The sequence below is a fragment of the Lycorma delicatula genome, chromosome 12, assembly GCF_047948215.1.
Source record: "Lycorma delicatula isolate Av1 chromosome 12, ASM4794821v1, whole genome shotgun sequence".
NCBI classification, from domain to species: domain Eukaryota; kingdom Metazoa; phylum Arthropoda; class Insecta; order Hemiptera; family Fulgoridae; genus Lycorma; species Lycorma delicatula.
Window position 1 is genome coordinate 1,181,795 of NC_134466.1, and position 14,639 is coordinate 1,196,433.

Genomic DNA, 14,639 nt, shown 5'->3' on the forward strand with positions numbered 1-14,639 from the left:
CGAACAAATAAATGATTTTTATCTAATTATAAGGTTAGAAAATTGGTTCAATGTAATTACCAGCATGAACAAATAAAAAAAATATGAATACCCTCTCAATCACGTACGATTGAATGTTAGCACGGATGATATAAATTCACTGCTTTTTCATTTCACATACGCACCATGTGCTAATGCATGGTCATGTCCAAAAAACACAAAATAAAGGTAATAAAGGTATTGTTATGTTTTCTACTTGGTTTAAATGAAATGGAAAACTTGAGATAAAAAAAAAAAACAAATCAGCACTGAAAAAACAATCTGAATTACTAAAACGATCATCCAAAATAAACCTTTGACTGTAATAAATATAAAATACATGAAATTTATTTATAATATTTCCAATAACACTTTATTTTTCTATGCTGATACCACTTATATTGCATTCTTAGTTTTTTTTTAAAACTAGATCATACTTCAAATTTTATATCTGGTGGCAATTTCTACTTTTTCATATATTTCAACAGTTAAATGTATTTATGAAATTTTGCTTGGATCGAACTAATGATGTAAGTAAATAACTGACCCAACATTTGTCAGGTCATCAGGCACACACATTCTTTAGTCTCTGGATGAAACTCAAACTTAGAATAAAGGTACAATAAATATCTGAAAGTAAACACAGTATAAATAATTAAACAATTATTATAAAAAATACAATAAAATTTCCATTTGAGAAAAGACTACATAACAGCAACATTTATTCTTTGAAAAAGAAAGTTCAGAGAAAGGGGGAGAAAAAGGAATATGTATATTTTTTTTAAGTGTCATTTTTTTTTATTCCGTACCAATTCATATATAAAAAAAATGTGCCGAATACAAGAAGATTATCTAAATAGAAGTCATTTTCATAATTAAAAAAAATGTTAAAAATTTTTTTTTTTATTTTATGCATCAATTAAAACTAAAAGTAAGTAATAAACAATTATTTTAATAATTACCTCTCCAATGCTTATCTCAGCTTCAGTATATAACAGACCCTTCTGTAATATACTAAGAAGCGCAGCAGGTGGAACAAGGGCACCATTTATATTTGATTGAGAAATATGCGATTCGATACCAAATGTGTATGCAGAATGTTGGAAACCTAATAAAAAAGAATAAGTAAATAAAATAAACAAATTAAGTCCATATTTTCAATACGTACAATGTGAGAATTAAGTTCCTGTATTGGGACCATTAAAAATCACATACAATAAATAGAAAAATACATTATTACCTTCTACTTCATACTTTGTTTACCTAACTTACACATTGAACTGCACACTCCAGAAAACGCTTCCTTTGGGATCACCTTCATTAAGCACATCACAGTCTTCTGAATTAATGCTGTAACATCCTAAAATTTTGTTCCTTTCAATTTTATTTTAAGAAATAAAAGAATGAGTCAGTGTTAAAACTAATCTGTAGGGTGAATGGATAACAGGGAACACTCATTTTATGAAAAATAAGAAAAATACAACAATCTAGAAATATGTTGATGCATTGTCATGCAGAAAAAAACAGAACCGATTTTCCACAAACTAAAAGCATTAAAATTTATATGAACTCCCACCATCGATATGATCTGTTAATAAATTCTACCATCGTAAACCAATTTAATTATCTTTACAGCAGGCAATGTAGCATACCAGCAGTGCTTTTATTCCAGTGTTTAGAAATGACAAACAAAACATTCATATACAGTTTTCTTTTTCAGATCTCTGACTAAAACTATACATAGTATCTCTCTGTTAATCTGTCAATTCTTCTAACAACTAAATATTCAAATTTCAATTTTCAGCCAAAATATTTTGTTTCAGCAAAAATGATTTATAACAGATCTGCCGATTTTTACATTTAGGAAACAAAAGGATGGACTTTCTATTTATTATTGCCTACCAACTCTCCCACACTTTAAACTGTCTATTCTATATAAATTCAACATACACAGCAACAGTATTATGGTTGTAATAGTTTAAATCCAGGTACATAATTGTCAGACTGTGTACCCTTATAAAACTAACTCCGGTGATTCCAAAATAATGTTTTTAAAAGGATCTTTATTAACAAAATTAAACAGGTTTAGGCCACAAACAGGATTTATTTGTAAGGACAAGAGAAGAAAGAATAGAAAAAGTAAAAAATTACTGGTATTTGAGTACTACGATGACACAAGACTGGAAGAGCGCAATGGAAATAAAAGGAAGGATAATGGCAAAGCTTCAGTAAGAAGAAAGAATTACTATGTAAGAAAGTCTGGGCTTAGAATTGAAAAAGTTAGCAAAATGCTGTGTACGGAATATCTCGTATAGGAGTGAGGAATGGACAATGAGGAAGAGAAAAAAGGAGTGGATTGAAGCTTTTAAAATGTTGAGGAATAGATAAAGTGAGGTACGAGAAAGTAAACAGAATTAAAGAGCAGTTATGCAGTAAGAACACAAAATAAAAGGTTAGCATATGCGTTTAGAGGAAGTGAAATTATATCTGCATCAGAAGCGTCAGCAAAACAAGAAAGAAAATTAGGAAGAAGAAGGATAAAGTTAATAGATGCGGTGAAGATTGGAAACTACAAGAAGACGAAGGAGAAGGCTTGGGACAGAAGGTATGGAAACAGCAGCGGCATAAGAGACCAGCCTGCCACCAGGCAGAACACCAGATGATAGATACTGTATTCCATGTTTGCAAATATTGCATGCAATCCTGCATCGGGTGTAATTTTCTTCTGTGAATTACTCAGGCTGGTAACCTTGAGATGAGGTCTAGCTTTTTATTATTCAATTGTGTTCATCGCATCCAAACAATTCAAACCATGTCTTTCTGTGTGAGCTAAGGATGGTATTAAGTTTAACACAAAAAATATAGCTCAATGAATACATCTTCTGTAAGCATGATGAATACACACAGACGGTGAAAGACCAGTTTTCCATTAAGATTTCCAGGCACACCTGTTCCTAATGAACATTACGTAAGAAGAGTGTTAATTGAGAAATTAATAGAGATGAGATTGGTAAAGGTCTATGAGCAAAGTGGTAGACCATTAGAGCTCAATGAAGAAAAATTTCAAGGCATATCAGCTGCTATGCAGTGTAGTTTCAAATGTCCATACAAAAGTCAGCCCGACAGAAAAACATTGTGTTGTAACTAAGAAGCTTAAACATAAGCTTAATCTCATCTAATATAAAGTGAAAGCGGTTCAAAAGTTATTGGTCACACACTGCACTATTTACAGAAGTGAATTCTGTAAATAGTTTCAACGAGACAATTCTTTTGATATTTTGGACTATGTTTTCTATAACAATGGGGCATGGTTAGATTTTAAAAGTATCTGCATGTACAGAACTCAGGATTATGGTCTGTTAACAACCCATATAACATAATGTTCCATATTTTGTCATTAGAGTATTTCAGTAAACCTTATTTTACCACTGAAACAGAAATCAGGGTAGAAATTTTTGCCAGTGATAACCAGAAACCGGTTCATTTTCTTAACTACCTTTATACAAACGTTTTGTTTATTTTACCGACAGAACATAACCTTAATTCATTACTGTTTCTTCAAGAGACATCTAGTATAATACTAATAGAATAATAATTTTTTCTGTTCCTATAATCGTTTTTAGTGAATTTTGAATGAGCTAATTGTCTACTCTAATCAGCAAATGAGAATAACATAATGTGTTCCTCGGAACTTTTACAGAGATCAAAATTATAAACAATGAAACATTAAAAATATTAAAATAAACATCCCAAGATAAAAAGTTGTACGTTTCTTTATTTGGTTATTTGGTAAATATATTTTTTGAGATTAAATACATTTATAAAACCATATATTGAATTAGAATACACTGAATATATATAATATATAAAATAAAAAATCAAGTTACTTTCTCTAATGATGTTTAGTATTCATCCACTCTCTGTTGTACCCAAAAAAAATGAATCAGTTGTGTGTTTCAGGGTGCTCATCCCCCCCCCCCCCTTCGACGGGCATGATGTTGAATATATCTACAGCTCAATGAAGTGAGTAAAGAAAAATCATTTCACTTCTCCTATTCCATTTAAAAAAGAATTTCACTTTTCCTATTAAGTATATTGGTATGAAGTGGGTAAAATAATAATGTGAAAGATGTTTGTACGACTCAAGATGGAGTCGGGAGAACTGTTTATTGTCTGCACATTTAAGTATTGACGGTCTGTGTCGAGCACTGGCTTTTGAACAACGTTGTGTAATCGTGTGTTGTTGTTTGTGCAGTTAACTTCAAAGAATGTGCATTCATGATGTAAACTTATTTAGAAGTGACATCTCATCTTGTGTAATGGTGAAAGTTCAGGCAGAAATTTGAAAAGGAAACACCAGTGAAAAGTGTTATTCAAAACTCAGTTAAAAAATTTAGTGAAACAAGTTCAGTGTTGGATTAGAAATGTGCCGACACAGGTCAGTTTTAACGACGCATGTCATACAAGGCATTAAAGAGACAGTTCTTCATAAATTCAAGATCTCTTCATAAATTTTTGCAGAGATTAAGTCAGGAAAAGGGCATTTCACTAGGTACAGTTTACACTGCAATGAGGAGAATGCTGAATTATTTTCCCTATCGAATGCAGGTTTTTCATGAACTAACAAATGCTAACTACGTTAAATGGATTCAATACTGTCAAAGGTTCAAGAACTTCATTAGAGGCAACACTGACATTTTAGATCAAGTGTTTTACACAGATGAAGTGTGGTTTCATCTCAGTGGCTAAGTTGAAAGTCAGAACTATTGGAACTTTCTTTCTTTTTCCTGTTTAGCCTCCAGTAACTACCGTTTAGATAATACTTCAGAGGATGAATGAGGATGATATGTATGAGTGTGAATGAAGTGTAGTCTTGTACATTCTCAGTTCGACCATACCTGAAATGTATGGTTAATTGAAACCCAACCACCAAAGAACACCACGAACTAGTGTTCAAATCCGTGTAAAAATAGCTGGCTTTACTAGGCTTGAACGCTGGAACTCTCGACTTCCAAATCAGCTGATTTGTTACGACGCGTTCACCACTAGACCAACCCGGTGGGTCAGAACTATTGGATCTGGCCACATTTTCTCTGAATCTCCCTACACCCACAAAAAATTGGCGTATAATGTGTAGTTTCAAAACGACAAATAGTAGGACCCTCTTTTTTGAAAAATTTGTGGATACTACCAAGAAGTTATCCAACAGTTCACAGCCTTACTGCAAGAGGATTAGTGAGACTACTGGTTGCAACAGGACAGCACCACTTCCCAAACAGCTTGCTCTACTGTAGAGATCCTACAGGATTTTTTTCGGTGGAAGAATAATTTCTAAAGGATTGTAGCCACCAAGATCTGCTGATCTGACTAGTCCAAACTTCTTTCTGTGGGGTACTTAAAAGAAATTGTTTTTATGAGCGATCCTACACATCCTGCAGGAGTTCATCTGATCCAGGAATCATTACCAATGCCATCCACAAAACAGACAGGGTTCATCTAACAAAAGTAGCCAGTAACACAGTCAAACGTGTTGATAAATGCACAGAAGTGGATAGATATCATTTTCAACACCTTCAGTTAGAATTACAAATGACAGAATTCATGAAGTTTACATTTACTTATAATACATTTGAAAAACCCAACAATGCATCTTAATTATAATCTTGCAGAAAAAATCAAATTACTGTAAACAATTTTTACATTAACACAAAAGGAAGTCATTATTTCGATGATCAGAAATTTGTCGTAATACTATTAACTTTATAAGTTGGCTTCTTTTATCTTTTTCATACCATCTTATCTTTTTTGTGCTCTTTTTATTTATTTTCATACATATTACATAATTGACTGGGATAACTCATACCATCTCTCTGTGTGGTTTCTTCAATAAACGGTTATTTATTGTGAACATTATTACAGTTTTATTTTTCATTTAAAATATTTATTTTTAATTCTAACATTAAGAAGTTAATTGCATAAACATGCATGATTTTACAAACTAATTATGTCATTTTTTATTAAATGTTCATAAACTAATCTCAATTACGTAATTTTATAAACAATACAGTATAAAGTAAGTAAATATCAGCCAGCATTCCTTTACTATTCAATGTTTGTTATCAGTGAAAGAAATTAATGAAATGACTCATAAGAAATTATAAAAACTAAATATAAACTGCAGTATATTCTCTCTAGATTTTTTCTTTATATGTACGGTTAAAAAAAATATAAAACACACATTCAGAAAGATGATGTATTATAGAAGATGAAATCCTGAGAAGGTTTTTAATTTACTACTAACAGACGCATATATAAAAAAGTCTGCATTTCTTCATCAGGAAAATTCTGGGCAATTCTTATCCTGGTTGGGCATGGCATTTTTCACATAATATAAAATTTATATATTTAAAAAGACGGCTGGGAAAACTGTTATTAAGCCATAAGCAAATTACAAAAGAGAATAAGAAAATATTTTTTTTTTAAATCTATTTATATTTTTATACAAATTCTTAACAATTAATTAATGAATTTCTGATAATTAAAATTAAAACAGGTTACTCACATTAACATTTTAAATGCTAATCAGAGTAATAATGGTACACATGTCTGTTTAAAAAGTTTCCAACCTTATTATTTTTCTTACAAAATATCAAGGTAGAGCGGTAAAACAAACAATAGTGCCCTTGGAAGGTTTTTTTATGAAAATAAATCACTCCCTGCCAGGCACAAATGAATAAGTTTATGAAACATGCACTCGTATTATTACTTTGTGTGCGATGATAAACAGCATGAATGCATCAAGTTTTGGCAAAATCTTCATGGCACCTGATGAGAAACAATTAATAAAATTCTACAGGCTTTTAGCAAAAAAAACTATAGCGTTATAAAAATTAAAGAATAGCGTAAACAGTTTAGAAACAACCGATCTTCAGTTGAAAATTACCAGCATACCAGAAGGCCGCATTTACTTTCTTTCTAACATCAGCTGAACATCTCATACACACACACCAGATGCTGAAAATATTTCACAATATAATTGAGGTTTTCCTCTTGAAAAGATGGGCTGCAACCAGCAGTTATATCATGACAATGTCTCTTTATTCTAATCAGGATTTTTCGGTCCAGGGTTCAACTATCCAGGTTTCACAAGGCTCTTTCAAGTAATTTCAAGTTGTTCTAGCTAAAATCACTAATAAAAGCATCTAAATTTGATAGTCAAGTACACCAAGTAAGCAGCATGCATAGCAGAAAACTATGGAGGGGTGCCAGAGTGGTCCAGTAATGAAACGTGTGAAATCAAACAGGGTGCTGTTCCTGCACCCTATTCTTGGCTCCCAATTTGAATCTTTTAAAACTGGAAGTCTAAGATAAGTTTTCTCTTTTCCAGTCTGTGTTATAGAACCTACATATTTTTTACAAAATTTATTTATCAATTGATTTTATAAGAAACATCACTTTTAGTTTTATAAACCTTTTTTGGGGGGGTTAGAAAAAAAATTGCATTTACTATCCGCCACCTTTCTTCAAATCAATTAACACAAATTATTTTTCACTTATTTTATGGAAATTAATGGAAATAACTTAAAGTTATAAAAAAAAAATATATATATATAGTGATTCCAAATTGAACAGTAATATCTCATTAAATGATCCTATAACCAAAAATAAGAAAAACAGTACATATATAAACATAGGTTGGAAAACTGTTTGTTAGTGAGTTTCAGCTCACAAAATATTTATGCCCTGCTTTCTGCTGCCTCTGTGAAATTATATCACACTAAATTTTTGGGGTACAATCAAAATATAAATTTGGTGCTTCCTTATGATTTTTTATCTAAGAAATTAAATAAAAGTGGTCCCAGACTTCTAATTCGCTTAGGTTTTAAGAAAAACAGGATAAAACATAAAAATGTTTTGTCGTAAAATACACTTTTTAGGTTTGGAATAAAATAACTTTGTAGAGAATTTAATTCTGAGAAAATTGGTTTAAATAAAGTTTATTAATATTAAACACAAAATTTAGAAGTTCAATTTTAACTAGAAACAAAACAAACTGGAACTGGATTCAATTTTAAACCGAATATTTGCATCAATGTTTGAACAAAATAATGTAGTTGAAAACAAGTAGAAAACTTACAGATAACAAAAAAAATGGAATAACAATTTAAAAAATAAAAACTCACATAACTTTTGTTTTTTTGTAAAAATTATTAAATATCTAAATGATTATTTGATAAATTGATAAAGTTCCAACCATTTCTTCAAAGAAGTTCTCGATGTAACCGCCAATCATTCAATCCATAGTTCAGCTAAGTGGATTCATGCTAGCCGGGCACAACTAATAGCATCATTATTAATCCTAATGGTACAAATAGAATAAACTAACGACTTCATCCAATCCCAAATGAAAAAGTCTGCTGCGTTGAGATTGTTACATCGAGGTGGCCGTTTTGTCCAACCCATTGCTTACCAAATGTGTTATTGAAATGAATTATCACATACAACAATAGTAATCAGGTGCACCATAATTGAAAAACCACATCTTCACTCTATCCGCAAGTAGAATATCTTCTAAGATTTCCATAAGTTATTTGCAAAAATTAAAGTAGGGCTCTCCACCGAGTCTTGGTGGTAAGAAAGGACCTACGAGATGAAAAGGATCTAAGTGTTTCTATAGTTTACGATGCAATTTCTTGTAAAATAGGATTCATCATTATTTATAAAATTACTTACAAAATCGGGATAATGTTCACATTTTCTAATTCACCATCGACAGAATTTCATCTGTTTATTAAAATCAGGCGGTAAACGTACTCTTATATACATGTTGTATGGAACGGATATAATAGTTGTTCCTGTAACGTTCAACAAACGATTAAGAAACATGAAAGCAATGTGACAACCTTCTAGTGCTTGAGGTAGAAGATACTAGTACCGCATTCAACATGGCTTCTTCAATGTTGGCATTTCTCACAAAATGTTCATGACCTACACTGAATCATGGTTTAAGCAAACCATACAACTGTACTCAAACTCACCTCAAATGTTTTACAATCCAGTACTCTTTGATCTGGATAATTTTCCTGGTATTCACGCACAGCAGCCAACCCATTTTTAATTATTTTACCATAAATTAACAACATGTCCAACAACTCTCCAAATGAAAACAAATCTGTAGTATAACCCATTATGAATGACTTTTCTTTTTCCTGTTTAGCCTCCGGGAATTGCGGTAGTCTTGTAGTCTCAGTTCAACCATTTCTGAGATAGGTGGTTAATTGAAACCCAACCACCAAAGAACACCGGTATCCAAAATCTAGTATTCAAATCTGTATAAAAGTAACTGCCTTTACTAGGACTTGAAAGCTGGAACTCTTGACTTTCAGATCAGCTGATTTAGGAAGAAGTGTTCACCATAGACTAACCCGGTCGGTTCAGTGAATGACTGATTAAAACAATAACAGCACAAACATCGCTCAAATGAATATTGAAATGCTACACGTTAAACTTAATTGTTCATCAGCTGTTGTTGCCAACCTATAATTTATTTTTTTAATAAAATGAAATGTTTTAATGCATTTAAAATAAAATGTTGTAATATGTTTTAGAAAAATGTCCTTCAAATTTATTTTTATAATTTGCATGTAAATTATTTTTAAAATCGTATCACTTTTACATTCCAGTTTGTATGAATTGTATCTAATTAACTTCTCAAATTTGTGTTTAATTTTAATAGACGTTATTTACATTAATTTACTCAGAATTACATTCCCTACAAAGTTAAATAAAATTTTTTATTTGTTTATCAGTAAATTAATTAAGCTATTTTCTTCCAAATTTAAAAAAGTGTATTGTCCAACAAAACCTTTTCACACTTTCTTAAAAGTTAAGTGAGATAGAGGTCTGGGACCACTTTTATTTAATTTCTTGGATCAAGGATAGTTTTATTTTTTCTCGGATAAGGAAGCACAAAATTTATCCCTTGATTTATACCCCAAGAATTTTAGTATGTTTAATTTCACAGGTAGAGCAGAAAATAGGGCTAAATGTTTAGCAAGCCGAAACTTGCTAACAAACCGTTCTCTAACCTATGTTTATAAATTTTTTTCTTATTTTTTATGTAGAAACATCTACAGAGAGATTGCCATTGAATCTGAATCAGTCTGTATACATGAGTAGAAAAAAACATGCCATAATAAATTGTTACCTCATCAGAGAATGTCGGGTAAAAAATTATTTTACCTTAACTATTGTTGCATTGATCTGAACTTAAAAGTAGAATATTACAATTTTTTAACGTAAACAAAACATACTTTAAAGTCTAGAACATTGCAATAACAGCAATACAGTCGTTTACTGTAAAAAACATAAAATTTAAATCTTGATTTCAATCCCCTCCAAGTGAACATTTTTGCGATAATTTTATAATAGGTTATAATAATTAAATTGCATTCATTTTTGCAAAAGAAATAATATTCTAGATAATTATTTATTCACTACACTCAAAGAAAGTTATCCAACATTCTATTGGAACACATGAACACATAAACCCTATTTATTCAAGAACAGTCACAAATTTTCTAGTGGAAAATTTCAATGGTTATACTTTTAAGTTTACTACATATAAGTACATTACTTTTAATAGTTATGAAACAATTTTACAATTCGGTTTTATCAGTAAATATTTCCAACCTATAGAAACAATTTGTTTTAAGTTTTTTAATATATTACACAGACTTAGTTTGCACTTGTGAATTTTTGTTACAGTTTTTAGACAACACATAACCCACAAATCTGTAAAAAAATCTTTTTTTAAGAGTTACAGCAATTGAATGATTTGTAAAAAGAGAACAATTTTGCAATTATATTTAGTTCAGAATGTATGTATTATATGAAGTGATGCGCAGCAGCATGTACTTAATACAGCAACATCAGTGGAATTAGCCTCATATGTTGCTGCTGACAGTAAACTTTTGGTACAAGAATAAAATTAACATCAAATATTTAACCCTAAAAAATAAATTAAAAATTAACACTTGCCACCAAAAGTGTAATTACGAGAAGACACTATGAACACTTGCATAGACTAACATTTAATCTTACAAAAATATTCAGACACCCTAACCCAATGATACTGTCACGCTAGATTCAGAATACAAATACAAATATCATTTCTTTTTTTAAAAGTTAATCACTTTTGTAGGCACTTCTGAGAAATTACTTGAACTTAAATTTTTTTCATTCTTTAAAATTCCATAGTAGATATGCTTAGAATCGGATAACACAAGATCTAAATGTTTTAAACCAGGTTTGGACAGCAGGTGACCTGTTCAAGCTTAAAGTCTGCACCTTGTTATCAATGCTCTTGCAAATTAGCTATCGGTTTTGAGAGTTATCAAGACCTGTTCGGTACTTACGTATTAACGCCACTGCAGCTACAGCTTTATTTAAAAACAAAGTAGTCAATCGGATTTTGGTGGAAAATGAACAGTCTCTTTATTAATTTTAATAAATGGTTATTTATTTTATAAATATAATTTAACCAAACTTAACCTACGCTCTCTAACCTTGACTAATTAACACTGTAATTTTTTGAGTATTTATTTAATAAATTCAGTAATTATTGCAATTATTTATTATTCAAAACACTCCTGTTAATTAGTCAAGGTTAGTGAGCGTACGTTAAGTTTGGTTAAATTATATTTATAAAATAAAGAAATATAAATAACCATGTTTCGGCCCATTTTCCACCGAAATCCGATTGACTACTTTGTTTTTAAATAAAGCTGTAGCTGCGGTGGCGTTAATACGTAACTACCACATGTTCAGATGCTAATTCATTCTGTGGAGAAAGATTAGGGTTAAGGTAAACTTTTGTGGAAAGAAGTCGGAAATAAATTACCAAGGTATGATATAATATTTAACATTTCATAGAACATTTGACCAAATTTATGTTTAAACAGAAATATAGTGACTACACCACATGTTCTGTGCTATTAGTAGTGTACGACAGGTAACCAACCACCTTATGAAGAGTGCTGTCAGTCACCTTCAAAGGTTGACTCTCATAACTATTAAAAGTTAGTTTACTCTGACCTCAACTTTAACTTAACCTTAATCCTAACCTATCTCCACAGAACTCACAAAATTGATAGCTAGTTGACTGGAGTACTGATAACACGGTATGGACTTTGACCTTGCACAGGTCACCCACTGTACAGACATTTAAAACACATGTTTCCCTGTTCCTACATATATTTATTACGATAAAGTACAAAAAATATTTAAATTTATCAAGTAATTGCTCAGAATTACCCTTTTTGCAATACTACAATTACTTACTTCAGTTATGTTTAACTTTTACACAAAGTTCAATGATTAGAATAAAGGCCTACAGTTATACATATTATGAATCAAGTTGAACATAAACTAAGAAAGATGGCCACATTATGCGTAAAGTATAAAAGATGATTAATAACAGAATCATCCCTATCCTGACATAAATCCAGAGTTTTTTTTTTTAATAGACTGGAAAATAATACTTTTGGACAGGTAAAATATGACATTACACTGAATAAGTTTGTATCATTATATCAATATTACTTTAAACATTAGACATATGACTAAGCATAACATAATATCATGGGAAATCTCACAGTTCAATAACTGTAAATGTTTATCAAAGTCCTTCCCAAATTGTAAACCTTAAGAACTGACCATATGCCAATCAGTCTGTTGGTGTACTACTTGAATGTTATGCAATTTTTATCTACTAACTAATGAAGTTAGGTAAATCAGAAGTGTAATTTATGAAACTGTTCAGTTCAAACAAAGTAGCAAAAGTTATAACTAAATTGAGTAAAAGTACTTCAAAGACCCACCTAATATAAAAATAATAAATTCCTACATACTTTATTATATTTAAGAAATCAAAAAAAAAGCACAAGGTATACAATTCTTTGATAAAAATAACCAAAAATTAAATTTATTTTAAGACTACTTTAAATTATTAATACAAAATGTATACATCACACAAATAAAAACTCATGTACACACTACATAATTTGAGGTATAAATTAAAATTTAAAAAAAACTTCAGGAAATCAGATTAAATTATTTTTAAAAATCTAAACTAAACAAAGTATAGATAGAAATAAATAAAATAAAAATGGCAGTTAATATTTTAATTACCAGATTCTTGCAAGTAGCGATAAACTAAAAAATTAACTTCGTCACTTGAAAAACTCATTGCATATTATTTAATTTATCACTTCTTTTAAAAAAATAAGTACATTAATATAAAGTACTTAAAAACAGATAACCTAAAATCCCTAGCGTGTAAAAACAAACACTATAATTCACATATAAAGAAAATAAAACATTTTACGAGCTCATTCACCAAACCTAATATAAACATTATAACAGCATACAACAATGTTTTCTGAACATATCAAATTCAAACAACGGTATGAGATTTATCCATCGGAAACAAAACAAACAGCCAACAATAACCTTATACCAAACACCACTGATCAGTTATGGCGCTACACGCTTGGGTTCAATGTACGGAATACAAAATCCTAGTGTTTTAGTCTATAAATTACTTCAACTGATTATTGTATAATGTGAAATTTATTTCATGATATATTTAAAAACAATAATACCTTGCAATTTAGTTTCTAAATTTATCCTAAGAAGTAATTTAAAAGTGTTTTATTCTGTATAAATATATCCCATATTTACGCAAAATAAAACAAAATTGTTGGTGACCCTGAGGACTTCAACGCGGTATTAAATATAGCACTTTAATTATTAGATAACTATAAGTAAAATATTGCAAGTAAAAAACGAACTATATTTATCTTATTTAAACAATATAAAGCATAGTTAGATTATTTTTAAATAAGATTAGTTATTTATTTACTAAAATGTACCTGATTACCTTAAAATTATTTTTATTATGTAACGAGCAAACAATTCCCGACATCACAGTTTAAGAACTTTATTTGTTGGCTTTTATTAAACTTTTAGTACACAATTTAAAAAGATTAACATTAATAGCGACTGTTATATTGTTCATCTATGTGTAAGATGAAGATTTCAAAATTATACCTAATAGTCTTATTCAACAAAATTATTCATTATATTAATAATTTGAAATAGTCAGTAATATTAGAACCTATGTTATAACAATTAAATTTACTCCAGTCTACTAATCCACAAAAATATAATACTAATAATTTACCAGTTACAAGTATTGGTAAATACATATTGTTAAGCAAAATAAGTACCACACTTGTGCAATGCACTAATAATTTAGAATTGAATTCAACCATTTTATCAGGTTATTGATTAAGAAATAAATGACATCACAAAAGGAAAAAATGTTAATGGTTTTGAATATTGGTGTGTTGAAAATTACATCCAATCTCTTGAATAATTATTTCTACACCTACTCAGACTTAAATTAAATTTTTAATTAAATTTAAAGTCTGAAGTGAAATGAAAATTTATAATATTTTTATACACTTTACCTATTACCTTATCTTGCTTTTAGTTAATTGTAGGTATAAGTATCACTATTGTCACTAGACCTTATTATTATTATCCTTTATGAGACA

At 29.9% G+C, this 14,639-nt stretch overlaps 1 protein-coding gene across 1 annotated transcript in view; it reads right to left on the reverse strand.

Moving 5' to 3' along the window:
- LOC142333064 (F-box-like/WD repeat-containing protein TBL1XR1) overlaps positions 1-13,567 on the reverse strand; it is a 39,944-nt gene extending 26,377 nt beyond the window's left edge. Inside the window, exons 1-2 of the mRNA XM_075379885.1 lie at positions 13,210-13,567; positions 981-1,126 (exon numbers count right to left, since the gene is read on the reverse strand). Of these exons, the coding sequence (XP_075236000.1) occupies positions 981-1,126; positions 13,210-13,267 (204 nt within the window). The 5' untranslated portion in view covers positions 13,268-13,567. The remainder of the gene's footprint in view (positions 1-980; positions 1,127-13,209) is intronic.
- Between the last annotated feature and the right edge of the window lie 1,072 nt (positions 13,568-14,639).